General features: G+C 45.5%; 1 protein-coding gene and 2 long non-coding RNA genes across 5 annotated transcripts in view; 2 read left to right on the forward strand and 1 right to left on the reverse strand.

Moving 5' to 3' along the window:
• Positions 1–2,658, reverse strand: part of FAM193A (family with sequence similarity 193 member A) — a 76,873-nt gene extending 74,215 nt beyond the window's left edge. For 2 of the 3 annotated variants that reach the window (XM_064418857.1, XM_064418859.1), the window contains exon 1: positions 2,205–2,657. In XM_064418857.1, coding sequence (XP_064274927.1) covers positions 2,205–2,438 — 234 coding nt within the window. In that variant the 5' untranslated portion in view covers positions 2,439–2,657. Of the gene's footprint in view, positions 1–2,204 lie in introns of all 3 variants that reach the window. The other variant, XM_064418856.1, reaches the window with a different exon arrangement.
• Positions 1,848–12,604, forward strand: LOC135299591 (uncharacterized). The gene is made up of 3 exons (XR_010361556.1): positions 1,848–1,976; positions 9,915–10,011; positions 12,396–12,604. It is a non-coding gene; the product is annotated as an uncharacterized LOC135299591 (long non-coding RNA).
• LOC135299590 (uncharacterized) lies at positions 4,554–8,062 on the forward strand. Its single transcript, XR_010361555.1, has 2 exons — positions 4,554–6,403; positions 7,521–8,062. It is a non-coding gene; the product is annotated as an uncharacterized LOC135299590 (long non-coding RNA).
• Positions 12,605–24,573: the final 11,969 nt, after the last annotated feature.

The raw sequence follows: 24,573 nt of genomic DNA on the forward strand, positions 1-24,573 counted from the left end.
AACCAAAAAAAATCCAAAAAAAACCACTGCACCTAATTTAGAAGTGATCTGTCATGTAAAATACAGTTTTCTTTCTCGATTTCATCCAGAAAAAACATCTGCCAGTCTTTCATTCAAAAAACCAAGTCTTGTTTTGACCATGTGCCTTGAACTATTAAATTTTTGCCCACCATTAAGGTGATCCTACTTTCACATCAGCAAGACTCATGCAATGACACTTCAAGATTTCACCTCTGCAACAAGATTATCAGCAAATTTTTAAGGCTGGCAATTTGCATGTCACAACCATTGGAAAGCTATTGAAAGTGCCAAGAAAGAGGTCACTGAAACCACTATGGAGTGAGCAGCAGCAAATTTAAAGGAGTATTATAGGGTATAAGCATTTACCTTCCAAGAAACTGAGCACAGGGAGTTACCTATCCTCAAAACCTCATTCTAACATGCTTACTGCTTGACTGACCAACATCTCTGCTGCAGGTGTATTCTAGTTTAACTAACTAATCTGTTTAACTGACTCAACTCCTCACTTGCCCATCAGTCTTCAGAACCACTTGTATCACACTACAAATGGAAATGGAAACATCTGACAACTCCATAAACATCTCAGAGTAGAGGCAAAAAAGACCAATTAAGACAAAGCCACAAATGCATTGTCATGTTGTGTACACTTATAAAAATATGAATAACATGTAAGCAAGTGTAATAGACAGATGTATTCTCCCAAAAATTTAGTGCTGAAACACAGTACTTAATTTTCAAGACATGACATACTTTCAGAGAGACTGAGAAATTTTATTTGGAACTGCCTGGTCTGAAAGAAATAAGGAACATGAAGCAGATAGACTAGCAATGATTTTGGTTTTTAAGATAAATTTCAGAAAGATCCCATACAGTCTGATGAGAACCAAAGTTCTAGACTACACATAACCACAAGCCACAAATATCAAAATATTGAGGGCAATGGAGCCACATCAATGTCTCATTCTCAGCATCATTTTGCTGCTGCTTTTCTTTTCCTTGGCATGATGAGTTTAACAATATCTAGGAACCTGTGCCTGTAAAGGCTTGTGATCTAAGATATAAAACAAAACAAGATGCATCTTCTTGGTACAGGTTTAGTTAGAATAGTGTTGAGTGATGACTTGCAAAGTTGAAAATAAAAACCTGCACACCTCTTGCCATTAGGCACACCATTCCTCTGGATATCTAAGTCACATATAGGCTACTGTCCCAAAAGGAAATTATGCTTGAAGTTAAGTGTCACATTAGGACAGACATTCAGAATCAGTTAATCTAAAGTACAGCAGCCAAGTATGAACCCAAGCTTTAAAGAGAGGGGGAAAAAATGTCAACCTACAATCACCAGATTGATTGTTGACCCAGCAAAATAGATGGGCACAAAACTAGATGGAGAACAAAATAAACCCATTTGCTATATCGTGGCATTTCAGACATCCTACATCACAAAAGCCAGTTCTTTCATTTCCCCTTCACGTGCTCAGTAAGTTTATGAGAGCAAGAGGAAACGGAGCAGGTGGTATGACATGCACATGGAAGTCTGAAGATGCTGTCAGCAGGAAATGCTGCTGTAAATATGATACCTGAACACAAGCCCTGTGTTGATAACAAAAAACTCGAGGTAACCTTCACTAGAGAAAGGAACATGAACTTATTTGCTCTTTTGTTACTTGAACCAATAGGACATCTTTTTAAGGGCTTGATCCTTGAGTGTTTTTTCTTGGGGAAAAAAAAAATCAGTTAAACTACACAATCTGCTCAAATAAATTTCACCATAATATGAAATAATGTAACAGATCTGAATTACTCCAAGGCACCAGACTGCCAACCACAGTCCAAGCTACAATGAACCTCCTATGCTCAATAACGAAGTTGGCTACTGCAAAAAGGGCGTAATGGAGGTGTCTCTTTGCTCTCCCAAGGCCTGCCCGCCTGTTTCTCACGGCTTCTCCATTAAGGTGAGACCCCGCGGACGGGGACGCTGGCGCCGATCTCCGGACAAGCCCCAGGAGGACCCGGCCCCGCGCAGCCCTTCCCCCACAAAGGGTGGGGAGCTGCGGCCGCTGCCCGGCCCCGCCGCCCCCGCCCGCAGCCCCGGGCCCGGCCGGCTCCCGGCGGCCCGGGGGTGTCGCGGCGCTGCCCCCGGCTGCCAGCGCGGTGCGCGATGTCACCGCGGCCCCGCTCACCTCGCCGTGTCCCGCCGCGGCCCCGGCGCCGCCCGGGGCTCCGCTGCCGCCGCCCGGAGCTGTCAGCAGGGCGCCCACCGCGCCCGGCGGGGCGGGGGCCGCTGCCGCCGCTCCCCCGGCCTTGCCCAGCCCGCCGGTGCCGCCGCTGGGTCCCGGTCCGCCGGTGCTGCCGAGGCCGCCGCCCCGCTTGTTCTTCCGGCGCTTCGCTCCGCGCTTGGCGTCGGCCGGACTCATGGTGCTGACACCCGGGCACGGGAGGAGGGAGCGCCGGGGAGGAGGAGGAGGTGGGGGGAAGGGGCGCGGGGTCGCGCCAAGCGCCCGGGGCTGGCGAGGCCGGGCGGGGCCGGAGCTCCCCGGGCGGCGCGGGCGAAGCGGGGCTGTCACGGCCACGGGGACTCGCTCGGCCCCGGCGCCGCTGGGCAGAGTTACCGTCCAATATGGCGGACACAAGGGGAAAGTGATCCCCCTTTACGTTGGGGGGCTCCCCCTCGGCGCTGACGGGAACCGGCCGCGCTCGGCACGCTGGGAGGCGTAGTTCTGCACCTCGCCGTAACCTACCACCGGTACTGGTATTGGACTACGATTCCCAGTGTGCATCGCGACGCCCGCCTGGGCGCGGCGGATGAGCTCATCCGTCCCCGCGATGGCTACTGGGAGTTGTAGTCCTCCGGTCTGCCGTTAGCCGCGCCGGCCGGCGTTGCCACCCCGGTCAAGGGACTACAGCGCCGCCCAAAAGCCACGTGACGCCTTAAAGGGGCCGCAGCGCTCGGGACTGAGGCGTGAGGGGATGTTTCAGGCAAAGCTCCGCGTGAGGGGCCGCAGCCCGCCTGCCGTTCCCACATAACACAGCCCTTGAGCGTAGGGCTCTTTTGTCATACAGTCTCTGTGCAAACATCCCTCAAAACAACACAGGCACCGCCGTTCCCAAATCCCACACGAGGCAGGCTGAAAATGGAGGTTACACCACGCGCACTGGGGCTGAGGGCACTGCTGTGCCCTGAGGTGCCGAGAGACCACAGCCTGAGTCACCGTCCCTGGAAGTGTTCCATAAACGTGTAGCTGTGGTGCTTTGCGATGGTTTAGAAGCTTGCCCCATGGTGTAGTGGTGGGCTCGGCAGCGCTGGGTTAGTGGTTGGACCCACTGGTCTCAGATGTCTTTAGAACCTGAAGGATTCCATGGTTCCGTGTTGCTCCTCAGAGTGCACAGTCACACGCAGGCCCAGGAAGGGTGAAATGCTGTAGCTGTGCGCTTTGACACGTCTGGGTGGCATGATCCAAAAATCATAGATGCGAGCGCATTAAAACTGGTGATAACTTTGTGGGATCATGGATTCCATTAGGTTGGAAAATACCTCTACAATCGAGTCCAACCTGTGACCAAACACCACCGTGTCAATTAGACCATGGCACTGAGTGCCATGTCCAGCCTTTCCTTAAATACCTCCAGGGATGACTCCACCACCTCCCTGGGCAGCCCATTCCAATGTCTAATCACCCGTTCTGTGGAGAAACTCATCCTGATGTCCAACCTAAACCTCCCCTGGCAGAACTTAAGACTGTGTCATCTTATCCCGTCATTTTCCTAGAGAAGAGGCCAACCCCAACCTGGTCACAGCCTCCTTCCCTCTAGCAGGGGTCAATAACGTCACCCCTGAGCCTCCTTTTCTCCTGGATGAACATCCCCAGCTCCCTCAGCTGCTCCTCATCAGACCTGTGCTCCAGACCCTCCACCAGCTCCATCACCCTTCTCTGGGTGCAATAAAATGCTTTAACTTTGGGTGGTGTAATGCAAAAGTCATAGGTGTGAGCACACGTGGTGATTGCTTAGGGCAGTCTAAAATCTCTTTTGCAGCATTAATATCGTGAAGGCATTGAGTGGTTGTGATGGTGGGTCAGTTCAGGAGCACCAGAATATTTGCTTTTTATTCACCAATGACCATACACTCTTAAAAGAAGATGGGAAAGAGCCTCGGGAGTTTTGGGAGAGCAGTGGAAGAAGGCCAGTGGGAGCTGCCATCCACACTGAAGCTGTTCCAGGCCTAGTTTGCCTCGGTACACACAGAGGAACTTTGCTTTTACACACAGACAGCTGTGCAACCAGGAGAACACGTTTGTTCCTTCTAGTAAATGGAAAGGGTTTTTTGTGGCAGGGCCCTGGTGTTCATAGATGCATTGAATGCTCAGCACACACAGCCCTGCATAAACAGCAAATAGCAGTGGCAAGAGTAGCTGTGTGCACATAAGCATACACAGCCTTTTGCCACAAACAAATAAATTCCAGACCCTGAAGCACAAATTTGAAGTTGACTTATCTTTGTAATATATGGCATTATTTTCAGAGCTAACATCTTTCACTTGAAATGATGACACAGTCTTACATAGGGCTGTCTTTATCTTCCTTTCCAAATTATATTTTCACTTGAACCCTCTTCATTTAACACCGTGCTTCTGAAAGAAAGATTATAGCTCTGTCAGTCTCTCTATCCCCTATGTATTACAGATAAAAAGCATTATTATGAGAAACTATTATAGTAAAATCACTCAACCATACAGGAGCTAAAGTAATGCTACTTAGTCTGACATCACAGTATTTAATTCTGATAATCTTATTGCAGAAACAAATGTTTTCCTTTTACACTTCAGAAAATAAGGGACATCCAGATGATTTTTAAAATCCAATTTTCAATATTAAAATTCACAGTGGAGGACAGTGAGTTTTTATAAACTGTGCAGGCCAGGGTCTTTTTTCAAACCTGCAGGTAAATACTCAGGGAAATGTACTCTTACAGGTTTGCACTGAACTTAGCTACCACTTACAATTAGCTGCTGAGCCAATAGGCTGTTTTAGAAATGAACTTGCTACTTTGATGGTGGATTTGAATGTTTGTATAAACTGGAACAAAAGGCAGAGGAAATTAATTTGACTGCTGTGGAGACCTATGACTATGTTTCTTGTCCTTACTTGAATTAAATTACTTATAACATTCCATCCCATCCCTAAGAAAATAAACTCAGTCATTTGAACAAACTAATTTACCTCATTGTTAATCTAAAGCATGGCATTTCCAAATCCTTTTGGGGGAAAAATTATTTACACTCTGAAAATGTTTCACATTTTCACATTTTCCAGGAATGACATATATAAAAACTCACTGCATAAACAGTGCAGATCACTGCAGGGCTTTCCCATGCTCTTCCTTTGAGCCAACCCAATTGTAGCAGCATTGTAATTTTCCCTGTGAGCCATTAAGTCAATAAAAGGCTGAATACAGAGCTCAGGTCACAGTTACCTTTGAGTTCTGCCTTCAGGATGTCAGAGTGGCTGGAAAAATTCAATATGGTTTTTCCACATCCCTGGAATGTTTGTACTGGTCTCCTGTTGCACACAGAATGATGTAAGGAGTCTGCACTGAGCTACTGTTATACCCTCAAGTAAAAATTAAGAGACCTGTTAGTCATTACATTTTCTGAAATAATAGTCTCTGTGCCAGGGAGGTTAAAAGTTATGGTTTCTTTCATTTCAAGGGGTTCTTAATTATGCATTTAGTTCCCAATTTTTCAGGTGCTGCTTGATGACATTGGTAATAGACTGAACTCAAAGGAGCTACTCGCACACACGGCAATGCCATGGGTGTGTTTAAAGCACATCCAGGTGTTTTAGAATCTTCTGGCCCGAGTTGTACCAGCTCTGATGCCTCCAGTTAATTTCTGCCAAGTTGAAGTCCCCAGTAAGGACAGGGGCAGTTGGCTTGGAGGTGTCCCTTAGTTCCTCAAAACTTATTCATTGGCATCATCATCCTGGCTGTAGGTCTGTGGCTGACTCCCACAATGACATCCACTTTGTTTGTTTGTCACTTGATTGTTATCCAGAGGCTCTCAACTGTTCCATCACCAGCTGTGAGATCCATATATTCTAACCCTTCTGTTCCACACAGTGCCATCCCTCTCCTCCTTCTGCCCTGCCTGTCCCTCCTGAAGAGCCTAGAAGCATTCAGGCTGGCACTCCAGTAACAGAACTCATCCCACCAGACTGGCCCAAAGCTGCAAGCTCCTTGGCTTTGTTCCTTTGCCTTGTGCATTCATGTAGAAACGTTTCAGGTGTGGTACATGGCGGCCAATACCTTGTAAAGCAGATTAAGGGATCCCATTAATGCTCATTTCCTCTAGTTTTTGACACACAGTGCCCTCACTCCTCACAGGTGAGCCTGGTTTTATCCCTTTCCCCCTTCCAAGCTAGTCTGAAGCTCTCTCAAGGAGCCCCACGAGCTCCTGTGTTACAACTCTTGTCCCCCTCTGAGACAGGTGCATTGCATCAGTAGACCAGGTGTTGAGTAGATCATCTCATGGTCAACAAACTCAAAGTTTTTCAAATTACACCAATCTTGGAGCCACATATTGACCTGGTGGATCTGCCTAACAGTATTATTCCTCGTAACTGGAAGGATCAAGGGAATCAGTACCTGTGCTCCCTATCCCTCTGCCAATTGTCCCAAGGCCCTGAAGTCTCTTTTGATTGCCCTCAGAGTTCTCTTTGTTATTTCATTGCTGCCAGCTGGTACAACCAATAGCAGATAGTAATCAGAGAGCTTTACTAGGCTGCAGAACTTTCCAGTAATGCCTCTTGCCCAAGCCCCTGGGAGACAGCAGAATTTTCTGTGAGTTGGGTCCAGTCAGGACAACTTCAGCAACTGGCACTAATTTGTTTTTGCTGTCCAAAAAAGCTGTCATTTTAACAGAAGTTCGTTTTCCTCTATAGGAGAGTAAACATGCAGGTGGGTAGGTACAGAGAAGGATGTATTTACACACAAGTGTGCAGCATCACAGCATATATGTACACTGCCTTTTAATCACCTCTGCTGCAGTTCTCACACCTAATTCCAGAGCATCTGAGCTCTTTTCATGTTTGATAGATATTGACAGCAAGCTCCTGGATGGCCATGGAGTCTAGGCACACCCTCCTTTTTGAAAAAAGTAAATGTTCTCTGGGTGAGGTTATCAGTTTATTGGCTTTGGTTGAGAAAGTTTCTAGTTGCTTGGTGGGACTAAACTGAAGAATAATGAAAGCAGCATCATTCTTATAGCAAGGCTTTCTGTAAAGCAAAAGACTGCAGGTTTTCCTTTAGATGGCCAAAATTAGTTTCACCCAATCTCCTCTGGAATTTGTTTCACAGCCAGATGCCTCAGCTGAGAAGACTTTATTGAATGCTGAACAGGTTTAGAGCAAAATAAAAGGAATCTCACATGCTGGATAATGAAACTTCATTTCAGGAGCTTTCTGACCCCTTTGACTTTATGGTTCTTGGATTTTTTTCCTAGACAACCTTCTGGTCCTTAAACTATGTGGTTTTTTTAAGCCATAAGCACAGAGGTCTTGCAGAAAGTCAGACTCACTCCAGGGCATCCACCATGAGAACAGCATCCCAGGGGAACCTCGACTTGGTGCTTGCTGTAGCTGGGAAGATGCGTGATTCCTGGCTTGTTCTTCTCAGTGCCTGTGCTGAAAGACTCCTGTGTTGTGCTGAACCTACAAACAATAAATGCAGAAGCAAAAAAGCAAGATAATAATAAATTTTTTCCTTCCAAATAACAGTAAAAAACTGAATGAATTAATGAATGAATGTCAGTGTCTTACAATGGGGATGCTAGAACATACATCTCTATTGAACTGATCTTAATTCAGTAACTTTTTTCCAAACATTACTTTGATTCTCATTTTTTCCCCATTTAGAGTAGACTCTTTCAGCCTATTCTGAAGAATGCCATTTGAAACATAACCTGTATTGTATAAAGAATTACCTAATTCTGGCCACTGAAATACAGGTTATGTCATGTAATGCTGCTTCTCTGCCAGCTGGCATTTCATTTTACATAATGAAATCCGTTGCCTTTTCTGCATTAAAAAGCAACTTTGCTGTCCCCTTGTTGCCCTTGTGAAACAACGAAACGTTTTGCACATGAGTACTAAGACAGCAGGTAAGACTGTACTGGTTCCAGTTTTTCCTAACTAGAGCATGAGGTTATTCCTGAGTGAGGGAGAGGCTGTGGCTGCAGGTTGCTGGCACACAGCTGGAGGATGTCCTCCTACCAGCAATTCCAGCAGCAGCTCCAAATGAAGCAGAGCAGCTTGGACAAGTCTGCCCTCAGATGTGTTCAAACCGTTGAAATAAAGTGTACAGGGAATGATGTTTAGTCTCTCAGCTAGCATTTGGGAAGAAAATCCAATTTCCACCTTTCAGAATAGGTGTTAACCTACACATTCAGAGCTTTGATGGTGTGCTGGGGGACTGAAGAGGATATTTTCATAGTGTGATCTTCTCTATTCACAGAGTCCCTGCGCAGGAAGAAAATACAGCAGCAGTTTCCTTGCTCACAGTTTCCAGTCCTGCCTGCCCAGCCAGCTCCCTGCCTGCAGGAGCCCAGGCTCTCCACTCCCTCTGAAGGCCACAATCACCAGGGATGTTCCATTTCCCTGCCTTTTCCTCTCACTAACCCTTCAAATGAAGCATTGGCAGCCATTCACTGAGAGGTCTCCCAGCATTTTGGTTGGTTGGTTCTGTGTGTCAGGTTCAAATTATTCTAGGAGTCTTCCTCCTGTTTCCAGCAACTGCTTTATAACAAGGTCTGGGGCTCTTTTGACCCTTTCATTTCACCTTTTAAAAGATGCCAAATCCATCCTTCAGTTTTAATCCAGAGTATGACAGCTGAAAGATCAGAACCTGCCTCCTGGCAGCCATTAGCACCTACAAGCACATGTCCAATTTCTTTGTGAGTTGTACCAAAGGAAACATGTTTTGCTTTTGCACTCTTTTCACCTGGAGCTTTTTAACATTATCAAAATGAACAGTGCAAGTTATGAATCTTTCTTACTGTTTATCTTTCTACTTTGGCTTTTAAATTTATGAAAAAAAGAGTATCCCATTGCTCTTCTGTCAGCTGTTTCTTCAATAATTTATTTTTCCCTGTCACTGAATTGTCATTTTATTAGCAGATCTCTTCATAACATGGAGACAGAGCTCATGGATTACCCAAGTTTCTACCCTATATCTAAGAAACCCAACAGAGAAAAAGGATAAAAATTTCCTGTTTGCCTCTGTTCATCTGTGAGCAATCAAGTTCATGAATTTTAATTGACATTTGTAAAGTAGTTGAGCCCAGAGTAACAGGGAGGGAGTTTGTGGGCTTGCATCATCTTTCTTGGATGTCAGGAGAGAGAAAGTCCTAGATAGAACATCTCCACACCAGCAAGACCCTGGGGAATGAACAGCAGTTTCAGTCAGCATCTTTTGTCCATCCTGACAAAACAAGGTGGAGGACTGGGCCTTAGGGTGCTCTAAGTGTGGCTTTTAAGCCTGGACAAACCAAGTTTACCAGACTACCTTCAACATAATCCTTAAATTTTCACTCATTATTGGGATGCCCCCCCGATCAGTTTCTGGATGACAATGCTTTCCAGAAGACGTGTGGCCCCAACCTTAAAAATGCCAAGTAACAGGGGACATGTGGTCACATGGCACTGTTTGCTATGGCACTGGTTTTTATGGTGCCCTGCTCAAACAGAGCAGCAGGAACTCAGGTGAAGCTGATAATCCTGTGTTTCCTGTTCTTGACCTTTGCCTCTCTTCCTCAGGTCTTCTGCAGCGTGGCAGTCCCCATTTCTGAGCAGAGTCTGACACAGAAGAGATCCATCTAAAGCCTCTGTCTGTTTTACAGGACTGGAGTCAAACCCCCATGAGCCCGTCCTCCTTGCACCCTGAGCTGGCATGCAGACACTGACCACCAAACGACGATGCTCCAGCTGCATGACTCAGTGAGGACACAGCACCAGAACGGGGCTTTGCTGCTTTCACCCCTGACCAGGGTTAACCTGGGTCACACAGTGCCACGCGGCAGACAGAGCCCATGTTTGGGGTGGGGGTTTTGGCTGCAAAAGAACAGACAAGTTGAAGCACTAAAAGTCAAAAGAAGCTAGGAGAGTAATTTCTACAAGCTGTTCACAGCTGTAGAGGGCAAAGGAAACCAAACCAATGCTACCACCTTGTCTCAGTGGCTCGATTAAGAATTTTTTAATCCACCAATCACTTTCAGTCCGATTTGACAGAGGCAGCGATCCCACAGATATGCCATTCCATGAGTTTCAGGCAGATATTAACTTTCACACCCCAGGGTAGTCCCACGAAGGGAAAACCACTTCCAGTTCCTTATGGGGGAGACAAGAACTCACTGGCCAATCAGCCCATGTCAGCACAGCATAAAAGATGCTGCCTCTTGCCTGGCCAGGCAGAGAGGAAATGAGAGAGCTGGGAAGGACAGGGAAGATGCAGAGTGCAACCCCATAGACAACTTCATTTCCACCCTTCACAGAGCAGCCTATTCCCATGGAGACTGAGATTTACAGGTGGCCTTGCAGAGATGTCTCCAGACGTGGGGTTTTGGGGGAAAATTTTGGTTCAAGGTCAAAGATACCAAAACCAGCTGTGAAATTCCAGTCCGGACCAAATTTCTTACCACAATAAGCATCTGCACTTCACCTTAAATATTTGATGAGATTATTGCAACTGACTGGGTTTGCCCCTACGTTGTTGAACCATTTTCATCTTGTCTTCTAAAGTCCAAACCTGGTGGTTTAATCCTCAGAAAATGAACAATTAATATGATGCTGTGTTCCAAAGAGATGCCAAGCACCAGGAATCTCATAGCAGCAAGTATAAATATCTCTGGATTTCAGCTGCAGGTCCTTTAAGAGTTACCTGTTATTCTAACCAATTCACATCATTTGCACAGCGGGGCTTTTTGCTGGATTGATAAGCAGTTCTCTGTAAACAACAATTTAATGGTATTTATATGAATACAGGGTGCCATAATTCTCAGCTTCTCGCATCCCTGCAAGAGAAATTATTCAAGGAAATTCCCCAAAGGGCAAGTCACATTTGGATAAGGCTGGCATCACTCCAAGAGTGTGAGATTGCTAGAGAAAGGGAATTTACTTGAGGAAGAATGAGAATATAGCATTATTTACCAGCTAAGGGCTGTTCCTGCAGGGAGTGGAACATCATCTGCCTTGGTATCAGAGGAAACTGAGGCTGTTCCACATCTCAGCCCCAGATTTAATAACCACTGACATGTTTGCACAGTATGTGCTTGCAAGAGGCATTTCTGTAAGTGCAAGGAAGCAGTTTGTGCATTAGCAAGGCTGGCAGAGGCATTTTCTGTGCCACTTCAGTATAAGAGTTGTCAAGTGCACTATCAAAAGCTTCAGCAGAAATGGGCTTTTTAATGTACACTGTTTCAGGGCACAAACCATTAGCATAAGGCTACAGTTGCTGGGTTTGGGGGCTTTTGCTAGATTATCTATAGATCTATGTATTTATTTATTTAGAAGTAGTAGAAGTTTCATGTGAACTGACTTGTACATGAAAGAAAAAGGAACATTTAGCACACATATTTGAGCATACCATTATTTTTAATCTCAGAGAGAAACCAGGACTTTTAAAGCACCCACTTTCAGAGACTGCCTTGTGCCATCAACCATGTGCCATTTGTTTGTGAAAAGGTGAAACAAGGAAAGATTGGGCATTGCAAACTTTGCACCTCACACAGCCCTGCCAGTTACAGTGAACATCAAGAGACAGCATGTAAACACTGGGGCACAACAGCTCCTTCCTTCCTTCCTTCCTTCCTTCCTTCCTTCCTTCCTTCCTTCCTTCCTTCCTTCCTTCCTTCCTTCCTTCCTTCCTTCCTTCCTTCCTTCCTTCCTTCCTTCCTTCCTTCCTTCCTTCCTTCCTTCCTTCCTTCCTTCCTTCCTTCCTTCCTTCCTTCCTTCCTTCCTTCCTTCCTTCCTTCCTTCCTTCCTCCCTCCCTCCCTCCCTCCCTCCCTCCCTCCCTCCCCCCCTCCCCTTCAAAAGTCCTTTACCCACTTGTTCCAAATCCCTCCAGGATGTTGCCCAAATTATTCAGAAAAACAGTGAGAAGCCCTGCAACTTTAAATAACCAGAAATCGTTTTTCAAGCATAAATGCTTCCCATCCTGGCTAATTGAGTTGGGGCTGACTGAGAAATTATAAATTTTCTCTTCCCCCTTTTAAAATGTCTACATTATTGTTGATAATTCATGCCAACTAAAGTCAAGGGATAGAGGCTATAGTTGGGTTTGGTTATGATAACTTTATTTACATTTATTTTTCTCACATTTCAGCTTCCACAGGCCATATAACAGCTCCCTGTCTTCAGCTAATGAAGCACTTCTAGTCATCTCATTCCAAATTAAAAATATGGCACTGCTGTTTTGCCAGATAAGACATGGGTGTATTTTCCTAATTCTTTTATTTCTTGGTGACTAAATTGGAAACAGACTGAACAAAGAAGAGATATTTCATTATATGTCTGCAAATAAATGATATATAAAACAACTACATCATATGTGTTGGTAAAATAACTTGCTGTTGTAAGAAATACTCTCTGCTAAATATTTACTTGAATATCCTGCACTTCTCAAAGAAGGGTTACTTCTCTACATTTCAAGCAATTTTATTTTCTTCAAAGTGCAAAGGAAAAAAAAAAGTGGAAAAATGATTTAATTTAAAAGCGTGTGGTAGCCAAATGCATTGTAGATGAAAATAATGGATAATAACTCAAATCCAGAAGGGGCAGCACATTCAGCCTGAATTAATTCTAAAGCTTTGTCAAAGAGAGCAATTCATTTTTGGCAGGTTGAAAGCTTAGAAAGCTGGTGGGGAAGGGCTGCCAGAAATGGTTTCTTGGAAGGAAACTTTCTCCTGAGGATACCCTTCAGAAATTGATCTAACCTGGGTCACCCACAGATGCTGCTCATGCTCTGGTTTAGGGAGTACAGGGATGGGTTAAGTTTCCTTTCTGCCCAATGCTCTCCATGATTCCCACTCTCTATTTAATCTCCTTGGGGTCAGTTTCCCAAATTTTAAATGGAAATAAAACTCATGGTGGAAATCTTCTTTCTGAACCTATCTGGCATGATACCTTACTGCAAGGACCATATAAATCCCATATATAAACTAGATTGATCTCTAAAAAATCTGCCATAGTTGAACCAAACCCTCATTTTCTCTTAAAAAACATAACACTAACATAATATAAAAAGTCAGTGCAATTACAATGGCATAGAAAAAAATCACTGACCATTTTTTAATTTCTGCATAAAATTGGAAAATCCTTCCCCTGGTACTGTTAAACTGCAAGAAGTCTCATCAGCTTGGCCTAGTTAGCATGGGTGAGTTTTTACAATGTTTTCCTCCTGTTATCTTTGTAAATGAAGGGAACATAGCAGCTGTGGAAGACATACCCCAAAAAAAGGGCCAGGACACTTGCCTCACAGAGCTGCAGGTCAAGAAGAGATGGGACTTGGGCAGGGAGAGCAGGTGAGTGTCCCACGAGTGTCACAGGAAGAGAGGTAGTGACTGCAGGCAAGACAGGCAGACGTGGAGTTTTGGAGATGTTTCTGGGACTTCAGCTGTGGTGAGGGCCTCCTGAAAAGCCTCCAGCAAGCTTCTTTGGCAGCCAAGAGGGGAAGAGGGTGTGTTAGCAGAAAGCAGCAGAAGATGGGGCAGAAAATGCAGTTCAAACCGAAGAGCAAAAGACAGAGGGGCCAGGAAAAATGGTGAGGTTTTGAGTCACCCTTTCTTTCACTGTATCCTGCCCATGTGCAAAATCAGCTCATGAGCAAAGCACCTTTGCAGGTCTGTGCACTACAGTTAAGTGTTGAGGCAATCTGGAAATGCAAGACATGAGTTCATCCATGTTCCCTCAGCACAAGGGATGAAACCTCTTTCTTAAAAAAAAAAAAAGTTTAAAATTTTCTTTAAAATTATTGCTTAGAAATTAATCTAACCTTCTGTTCTTTCTCAGCAAGTCCAGTCAACACTAAACACCCATTTTCTGGTTTTCCCCCACATTTATGATCACTGTAAGGGAAGGAAGTCCTAGCTTTGTCAAAGCAGTGGGGAGGTTTTGCATGGCTGCACCTCTTCAAGCTCAGGCCTTCAGCTGAAAAACCTAAACATTTGTAAATAAAAAGGCTGATTCCCCCTTGTTCATATAATAGAGTTCTGTTTTCCCCAATTACAATGCTAATTAACAGTTTTCACTTCATTCCCACTGTGACAAGCAATCACTTCCCAAAGCCCTGTTGATGCCTCCATCATCTTGAGATGCAGGTGAGCTTCTTTTCCCAGACTCTCAGCAGCACCAAAGACAGATGTTTGTGGTTTTTTCATTTGCTTTACTCTCTCTGAAGATTTGACTTTCTCAGCCTGAGGCAGCCTTCAAGAGTTAAGGTAGTAAATTAACCTGCCTGCTTTATGGTTTGTAGCCATCCTGCCTGGCTGCCAAATTGCTCAGCATGGCCACATCTTTCCTCTGAGCCTGATGGAGATCCAGAAGGACCAGCCCCACACACAGCCCTGGTACATCAGCTGGTGACAGATTCTCCTGGTTTTATCTCCATGAAATTGTGCCCAGAGTCCTGTTTGCCTCCATCCGTGGTGAAAATTGTGCATTGGGTTTTGTGTGGCCACTGGCACCAGGAGGCACTGCCTCCCTCTTTGGGCAGCTGGCAGTGCTGAGTGTTGAAGGCTGCATGATGTGAGCTCCCAAGGCGGACAGTGAAAGCAGCGAGCAGGGAAAAGCTTGATTTCCACTCCAGGTGCAGCCTCTCCACCTTTTACCCAGGTGACACTTCTGTCTCATCAGACTGAGCATAAAGGTAAATGTCTTTTCAGTGTCAGGGGCATTCTCAGTATGTCTCACCTTTAGTAAAAGCATCCTTCTGCCTGCAAGCTGAAGAGCTCATTATTCTTACAGCACCCCCATATCACCTTGAGGAATAAAGGTGTGTACAAACATCACAGCTAGCTGACAAGCTGAAGGCAATTACTGCTTGCTCCTTCTGACCCGTAGTCACACTCTCTCTGCCGCCCTTCTGCCTTTTTTCCAGCTTCAGTCTCACTCCAGAATCCCCACACATGTTACACTGCAAATATACTGTGTTTTGCAGTGTAAAAATTACAAAGAGCAGCTCAGTTCATGATAAACACAGAGCACATGTTGCTTTCATGTCACTGCAGGCTGCAACACTCCCTCAGCACAGGGCATCTCCCCCAGCACTCCATGCTTTTGCACAGGATAGCTCTTGCCAAATTCCCTAGTAATGAGATAAAACAAGCAGGATCCCCTTTGTTTATAGCAGGACAAATGCTGACCTATGCCACAGGTGCCTTCCCAGGCCTTTACTTTGTTTTATTTATGGCAATGTGTTGGAAGGGATCTCTGGGGTGGCCAAAACATCACAAGAGACTTTGCAGCTGACTCTAGCAGCCAGCAGAGCTATTCCATGTGCACAGGGTGAGGGTGTGTGACAATACTGGGCTGTTGGGATAAAATGTGATTAAAAGAACATAGAAACAACAGCCTGACTTCATTCTGCAGCTAAGTGTCTGTGTCACTCACCTATTTTTTTTCTCTAGAGGGAATGCTACTGATTTTCTGCTTTGTCTTTTATACACCCTTTCCACGTATGCATGAATTTTGTCTATTAAGAGCCACAGATTTGCAGGCAGTGAGGCCATTCCTTTCCACACTGACATCAGCCAGTGGAGGATGTGATTTATTTTAGCACGGTGCAACTCCTTGTAATCAGAGTAATGCTGCTGCAGTGGCCAGAGGCTCCCTCCACAATGCAGAACATTTTGACGCAGTGCAAAGACTCCTCCTTGCCATAACAAAAGAGACACTGGGAGATGTGCTCGCCAGACCTGCACCACTGATACTCACACAGGTCCTGAAACAGCATCCCAGGCCTGGGTGCCACGAGCTGTGCACCAAACTGCTCTGACCCCGCTGCCCCACCGTGCCAGGGCTCTGGAGTGGAGGCTGACCATGGCCAGCATCAGCCCACGTCAGTCTGCCCCCACCTGGGTACTGCTGCTACCATAAACAACAGACTGAGAGCTCTTGGAGAAGGGCAATGCCTTTTTCATTCTCTGCAAAGCATCCCACTCTCCTCTGGACACTGCACAAAGCCGCTCTGCCGTTTCCAAGGTGATGCCTGGAGGTGAAGCCTGTTATGTATTCTCTGGCAGGTAACGGCAGCTGGAGCTGAGAGATGCCCTTGGATGGGCCATTGTTTGAAAGGAGGTAGGAAAAGGACAGAAAGATCTATTAGTAACCAATTTTTAAAGACTGGTAAGAAAAAAAGAAAATAAGGACATTTATTTTATGTTTTCTAATGCAGTTCAAGTTCTGATCCTAGGAATGAGAATTGTATCTATGTTGTAAACAACAAAATCAATCATTTGATCCTAGTTTAGTTTTGTTCTGTAAGATAATGGTTACAAATGTTGTTTATGCCTAGTATTAAGTCTTGAGTTTCCTGAGGAGGACTGACTTTATAAATCAAAAGGCAGATGTTCCTTCCTGAGGTCTGCTTAGAGGAAGGGCTGGCTGTGGGTACAGCACTTCATCCCTCACTGCCCTTGGACCTCCTGAAATCTTGGGGAACACTTTTTAAACTTTAAAATGTCTTTCTGGAATTTCCTCTCAGAGTTTTGCCTCAATTCAAAAATTACATTATTTTAAGCCTGATTCCCTGGAGTCTTTCTACTGATCTCCTTCAGCTCAAAATTTCACAATACCCTGTGGTTTTGGAAGCAGTAGTTCAATAGACACATTTCAGTCAGTGTGCTAAGAAAACAAAAAGCTGACTCCAGAAGATGCTTGTTTTCTTTCTGGTTTTCCTTCTAGTAGCTCCATGTGGGAGCCATAAGTGTATATCATACACACTTGGGTAAAATGGGCATTTCTTCAAAACATGAAAGTCTGTTCTTGCACAATAGTGTTGATGTCCAGCAAGGCCAGACCAACATCTCATCCAGGCTGCTGTCTGCCACTGAGAAATCAATGCCAGACATTTGAAAGGATAATTGATAAAGCCCATGCAACAGCTTGGAAAAGAAACAACAGAGAGCACTGCTTCTTCCAGCAGGATCCATCTTTATTACACACAATCCAGTATTTATGTATCTACATGGGAAAGTTTAAAGCAAGTTTTGGGAACACACAGAATGAAAGACAAAACAGCCACAGCCACACCACCAAGCACTCCTTAGAGCAGATGTTTCTGCCCTTAGTGGCCATTCACTCAAACGTGCTGCCTCCCAGCGTTCTGGGAGCCAAAGGAAAAACATTCACACATGGTGTTTATGGCTGCAGTCATTTCTCTGGTGTGCACCTTTCCCAAGAGAACGGAGAGTTTTTATCAAAGTTAAGACACAGGACTCTCATTAAGGCCAGCATGGCTGCCTCAGGCCACTGCTTCTACAGCCAGTGCCAGGCCTGGACCACAGGCAATGCTCTCAGGCCCACGGTGTTGTTTTTGGGACTATCTTGTGCAGGGTCAGGAATTGGACTTGGTGATCCTTGTGGGTCCCTTCCAACGCAGGATACTCTGTGAAATGAAGGCAGGGAGATGGTGAGCAGTAAATACATCAGGGACACAAATCGCTGCTGTCAGCACATTGAAACACGCTGGTGGTGGCAGCAGAGCAAGGTCTGCCCCAGGCTGACCAAGAAACTCCCCAGGTCCAGAAAACTGGGAAAGGGGAGGATGGATGGAGATGAAGAGAGCCTGATCATCTCCCCTCCTTCCTCCAGTCCTCACCAAGAGCATAATATAATTGTGGTCATGCAAATAAGCACCCACTGAGCTGAAAGTCTTTTCAACCATGGCCTCTGATGAAAAGGAGACCTTGGAGGCTGGACTGGTGTCTGTGACTGTTCAGGAAGCAAAAGGAATAAGTAAATCATCCATCACAGAAGCACATTTTTTGGATGTTAAAATGTGATAGACTACAAATGTATTGGTGTCTGTGTGAGATGGGTGGTTTATTCCCCTCCTTCTCAGGCACAACCCCATGGGGGCACCACCATTCCCACAGCAGGATCTGCTTTGCAGAGACAAAACCAGGGGGACTTTCCTGCTTTGTAGGCAAGATGCAGGGCATGACCTCTATTGCAAGAGAGACATTCTGGGGCAAGTTTAGCAGTTCAGGATTAACTCTGTCAGCACTGCTTAGCCTGGCACAGACGGCTTGACTGCCCCTCTTGAGCTCAGGGCTGTCCCCACCCTGGCTGTCCCAACAGCAGGATGGCAACCATGCAAGAGCTGCTGGCAACTGTGGAATGGTGCCTGAGCATCAGCATGGGATGCTGCAAATCCTCTGCATCCACAGCCAGCAGCACAGCACTGCATTAGGTCATGTATTTGTTATTTTTACCCAGAGGAATTGGGCTAGGGCGGGGTAGGGAAATAGTGAAAGTTTATTTTCCATGGAAAACGATGAAACCCACATGGAAAATCAAAAGCACACTGACACCTATGCTGTGCAAATCCTTGGCATACAGCAGCTCTGCTTTCTGTCTGTGTAAGAACATGCACATCTATTTACTGTGCTGAGTTCCAGGCAGCACTGGTACATCCAGAGGGCACAACAGGCATCTCAATTAGGCTACAAGCATCAGTTCAGTGCATTCTGTGTATATAGTTACTGGCAGATTATAGACTTAATAGACATTTCTTCTAACTGGCACAGGGAGCACCAAAGAGCTCAAAAGCTGTTTCGAAATAAATCTCTCTTAACACTTACGTCTGCTCATGAAAGTTATGGCCTTTTAATCTGTCTCTGACATACTGAACTTCTGCAACGTGCTTTTTGTTAGTGATTTACAGTTCTTGTAGGTGCATTCAGGGCTCACAAAAAGGTCCAACAAGGCAAACAAGGGCAAAGGGAAAGATACTGCTGCAAGCAAGGGCTGCAGTCCCCTGCCTGGAAGCATTTACTGTCTCAGCTTGGGGTACATCACATAATGCTGTGGGCTGTGCTCATGCAGCAGCTCTGGGATGAGAAGATGCCCTGCCCTGTTCCTGGGGGGCTGCTGCCAGTCTCCCTTGGGCACCTGGCTGCCCACTCAGGAGCACCTGTTTCACTGGGAACCATGAGACCTCAAATCCTGTGCTCAGTTTTGGGCCCAGGAGGGTCTGGAGCACCATCCTGTGAGGAGCAGCTGTTGGCACTGGAGCTGCTCAGCCCATCACTTGACTGTCCACGTCAGGCCAGTGCAGGAACCCGACACCTCCTGTGTGTCAGGTTCCAGCTGAGCACAGGCACAGACTGTCACTGCTGGCAGGGAGCAACACGGACATGTTTCCTGGGAGAATACAGACACTTGACTTTTCATCTTTAAGGGTCTTGAAACATCAGGATAACCTCAGAGGAGGCTTGGGAACCCTGAGGAGGGGATGAGGGTATGGAAGTATTTCCCTGTGTGGTGGAGGGGCTTGGAGTAGGTGCAAGCCAGCAGCACCTTGCTGTGGACGTGACTTGGGCTGACAAAATGCAATTACTGGATCTGGCATTTCTCCAGGACCCCAGGATTAATGTTCTGATTCACATGAAACCTATTACCTCCCCATAAATACTCAACAACATTTTAAAGAGTTAATTTATTTTCCTCTCCTCTTCTCTTCTTCTGCAATTTGCATTATCTGTTTCTAAATATATTATGGCATGCTTTACCCCAATTCACCACTTCAAAGACCTCCCTGTAGCAATTTCATAAGTAAATCACTACTTGATCTTATAACTCAAGTACATAGTGTCAACCACGGGAATTTTATTTCAGTCCAAATCACCATGCTTTTGAAAGTTAATATCCATTATTTTCCTCTAGTAGTTTCATCTGCTCTACAGCAGTAGGAAAAAAATATTTCTGTCTAGCTGAAGCCATTAGGTGGAGATCTGTTTAATGCAGACATCCCAATGCTGCCTGTTAATCTCTCCTCTGGAGCTGAAGTCATTTGAAAAATATGAATGTTTACTTTGTTCACCTCTCTAATCTGAGCCATAATTTCTTTTTCCTCACAGACCCTGGAGCACACAGAGATGATCATTGTTTAAGCACATCGGGGACCTTTCCTCCAGGGCAAAAATACGATGAGAATTTATAACTCAGGGATCCTCAACTCCTCGCTGGCCCACAGGTGACCGATGTGGTGGCATGCAGCATAGCACCACTGACCACCTTGTGTCAGGCAGATCAATATCTTCCCACCTTTTGACCCTTTTACAACACTAGTTGGCCTTGTACCAACCAAATGTGCTAGCAGTTGTCAAGGTTCCTGGAAAAAACAGCATTGGAGGTGGTCCTCAGTTCTGAACAGGGTCCGGTCTTTGCCTCTCCAAGTAGCAGTGCCAATATTTTATGCTGTTGGCAGACTCTTGTCCTTTCTCCAGCCAGAAAATGGGAAAAATGGCTCGTCTGGCCTCTGCTCCTGGACTGGTGCACACTGAAGTGCACCTGACAAAATCACAATCAGCTCACGAGTGGCCAAGCTGCTGGCACACCATGGCAAGGGAGCAGCCCCAGAGGCAGATCCTGCCTCACCAGTCACCACACAGAAGGGTGCTCAGCTGCTTGACAGAGAAATTACTGTGACAACAAAATTAATATGAATTAAAATCAGCATGAATTGAAACAATTTGGAGCTAGGAGGGGAGGGGTTCCTCTCTTGGCTCAGCACAGGGGCTCACAAAGGCCCAGGTACTTTGATATGAGAAAGTCAGCAAGAGCTGCACGTTGTGTATCAGTGTCCTGCACTGATTTGTGACCACAATCATAAATAAAAGTGTCTTTCACGAAAATGCTTAGCTCTTGAGGAAAAATATTTTCTGGTTTTGATGATTCTTTGTAATTCTTAATTTCTAGGCTGCCCAGAAAACCCTGAGAAGGGCCTAATTTACTTCCCATAGAAATATTTTCAAGTTTCTGTCTTCAGCAAGAGGCAGGAAGTTCTTTTCCTCATTGGTGAGACAGGCAGCATTAAGAGCACAAATATCCACAACCATGCTATGAGGTTGCCTACCCCAAACATCCCTTCAGGGCTTGCACAAGGCTGCATTTGTTCCAATCTGCTGAAGATGAGGAGAGGCAAGTTTTGCCTTGAACCACAGCTGCAGAAAGGAATCAGGTTCTAAACATATCCGAGAGTGAGATTAAAACACAAACAAGATTAAATGTTGGTATTCTAAGTGATAATTCAACTTTATTTTTTCATAAAAGAGGAGGGGAAAAGAGAAAATAGCAAGGTGGGGAAATGCCAAGAGTAATTGGAGAAGCACAGCAAGGGGGTTACCAGTGCCATGGGCCCAGCACTGGCTCACGAGTGCAGGAGGGAAGGTCTGTGCTGGGTGTGCTCCGGGCAGCCACACCAGCAGGGTGAGGCAGGGCAGCAGCACAGACAGCGAGGACTCTGGCACTTTGTAGATTTTGCAGCAGCCTCTGTGGCAGCTTGGGCACTTGCTTGTGGAGGGTTTTGAGAGAGGCAACCTCATGTTCCCCTCACAGCAACAGCACATCAGGGGAAAAGTCCTTTTCTCTCTCAAAGTTCATTGGCTGCTCATTGGTACCCAGGCGAAGTTCACCTGATGTATCCAAGTGTTCTTTGCTTGTTTGCCTGAAGTATCAACAGCAAGGCCTTTTAAGGACCTCACACAGGCTGCCTCACTTCCTGAAATGAAGCAGTTCAAAGGTTTAACTTTCAAACCTCAATCTTCAAAGAGGCAATGGAGAAACATTGCTCACTTTTTACTGGTTCACTATCAGACGCTTCCATGGGTTGGGAAGGTCCTGACAGGGTCCCAGCAGACTCCATGGCTAAATCCAAACTGCCCTTCTGTGAGCTGTGTCTTTTTCTGTCCATCTGTCCACCCGTGTGTTGGTCAGAGGTTTCTCCTCTTGACTCCCATGTAAAACCTAAGGGAGATGCCTGGCTCTCAGCTCAGCTGAAGGGGAGAACCACAACTGCACATTTTAATGTTTGCCATTAACCTTCAATAATCACTTCCCTCTTACTGGGCCTGTCACTGCAATAAACTTCAATATACTAAACACTCGAGTTAAATCCTCTCTAAGAGTTCCCTTGTTAGGCTGAATAAAAGTCAGATTTCTTCAATATGTCCCACCAAGATCCCTAATCATCTCCATTGTTTTTCTCTTGGCTTCTTTAGTATTAACAGTATGGAGTTTAAACAGGAACTGCCAGCTTCCTCATCAACTTTAATAACAAGTGTTTAATAATTGCAGGTATAATTATTCACAGCACTGACAAAATTTGTTATTCACCACTAATTTCTTCAAATTACTGAACACATAAAGCAAAAATAGGCTAGTTAGAAAGACATTCATTTTTAATCATTTTCATTACCGTTGTTTAATGAACAAAATCTGCAACTCAGCGTTCCAACAATATTTCAACACAATATGAAAAGAAAGCCAGCAGGATTCTGGGTTGCATCAACAAGGGCATCACCAACAAACATAAATATGTCATTATCCCACTTGTCAAACCACACCTGGAATACAATGTTCAGTTTTGGTCCCCACTATGCAAAAAAGATATGGACAGGCTGGAGAGGGTCCAGAGAAAGGTCAGAAAGAAGATCAAAGGATTGGGAAGCCAGCCATGACAGAAAAGGCTGGGAGAACTGGGTTTCTGTGGCCTTGGGAAAAGAAGGCTTAGGGGAGACTTCACTGCCCTGTCCCAGTATTTAAAGGGTGGCTACAAAGAAGATGAGACTCCCTTTTTACAAAGAGTCACATGGAAAAGAGGGGAGGTAACAGGTACGAGTTACTCCTGGTGAGATTGGACACAAGAGGAAAATTTTTTCACACGGAGAACAGTGAGTCATGGGGATAAACTCCCCAGAGATGTGGGGGACTCCCCAACACTCAACATTTTAAAGATTCAGCTGGACAGGGTGCTAGGCCATCTTGTCTAGACTATGCTTTTGCCAAGAAAGGTCAGATCAGGGTTCCTTCCAAGCTGGCACTATACCATAAGAGGAATAAAGACAATGGTTTCTTGCATGCACATATGCTTTGGACTTGGCTAGAAACACTTATCGCAGACCTCTGTCAGGGTGTGTGCCCAGACCAAGATGGTGCAGTACCAGCCAGCATTTTATTTCCTCACCTTAGTTTTAGCCTGTTGGTAAGTTTTGATTGATCCCACAACCAGAAATCAGGGAGACATGGCACAAAACCCCACACAAAGGATTGGCATAAACCCAAGTGTCCCATGCACTGTCCCTTCCTCCTGTCTCTGAGGTCAGAGCATCCCAGAGGATGTTTCCCACCTGGCACAAAACCCTTTTCCAGAAGAAAGCTGGAAGAGGGGGCCAGCTTCCCAAGTCACTCCAGGCATGTCAGCCCTGGATGGTCTCTCCCATGGGATCTTGGCTGCAGCACGAGGTAGGAGCAACACAACTCAGTTTGGGGATGTGAGCTCCTGCCTGTCCAGGAACCTGCCAAAGCTGCACTGTCAAACACCAGGTGTGTCCCAGCAACAGCCTCAAACTCTTCCTAGGTGTTGGACCTAACCTAAACCAGACACAAAGTGTTTTCTATCCTAGTGAACTGCCTTGTGTCCTGGCCTGGCTTGGCATAATTCCGTCTGGGCATCACTATGGCAGGGGAATGGGGGATGCAGGACACAAGCCCAGGACCACAAGGTATTTCCCAGCCTACAAACACAACACCTTACCCAAGGGATGTTTCAGATATTAAGGGTGCAGTTTTGTGGATATTTGCAATTTCAGATGAGGAAGCCCAGAGGGATGACTGAGGAGGTGAGCCTTGACAGTCTCACTCTTGTCCAGGATATCCAAGCATTGCAAGTCCAGTAAAATCAGTGTATAGGATAGATAAATACATAATCATTTGGTTTCAAAATAATGTCCAAAAAGCTTTTTCCAGGCATCCTAACAGATACAGAACAATACTAAAACCAATAAAATCATATAAAATATCTAGGTAGCAATGCTGAGGTGTAACTGTCCAATTTTTTAATAGCAAACCCTTTCTACTTCTCTTGCATTTCCAAGGAGCTGCTGTGCACACAACACAATTATTTCATTCATCTCTTCGGATGAACAGGTCTGCCCTGCTGTGGCTCAGTGAAACCCCACTGCTGCCAGAGGGAGTGGCAGGCTCAGAGCAGATCCAGCAAACTGAGCATCAGCCTTTTCCCTTGGCATCCCTGAACACATGGCAAACAACAGCCCTGATTTCTCAGGGAAAGAGGGTCCAAAATGAGGGCTCTGCCTGAGTTCATGCCTGGGACTCTTGTGGCATTTATTAAATCCCCAGCCTCCAACACTGCTTGAATTGCTTGTCTCTGCTCTCCTCTGAAAACAGCTTTGGGGGACAATTTGCAGCTCCTGCAGATGGCTGTACAAGTTTATGGAACTGGCTGATTTTTGCTGATCAAATAAAATTAATAACAAAAA

Source organism: Passer domesticus, chromosome 4 (genome assembly GCF_036417665.1).
Source record: "Passer domesticus isolate bPasDom1 chromosome 4, bPasDom1.hap1, whole genome shotgun sequence".
Lineage (NCBI taxonomy): Eukaryota > Metazoa > Chordata > Aves > Passeriformes > Passeridae > Passer > Passer domesticus.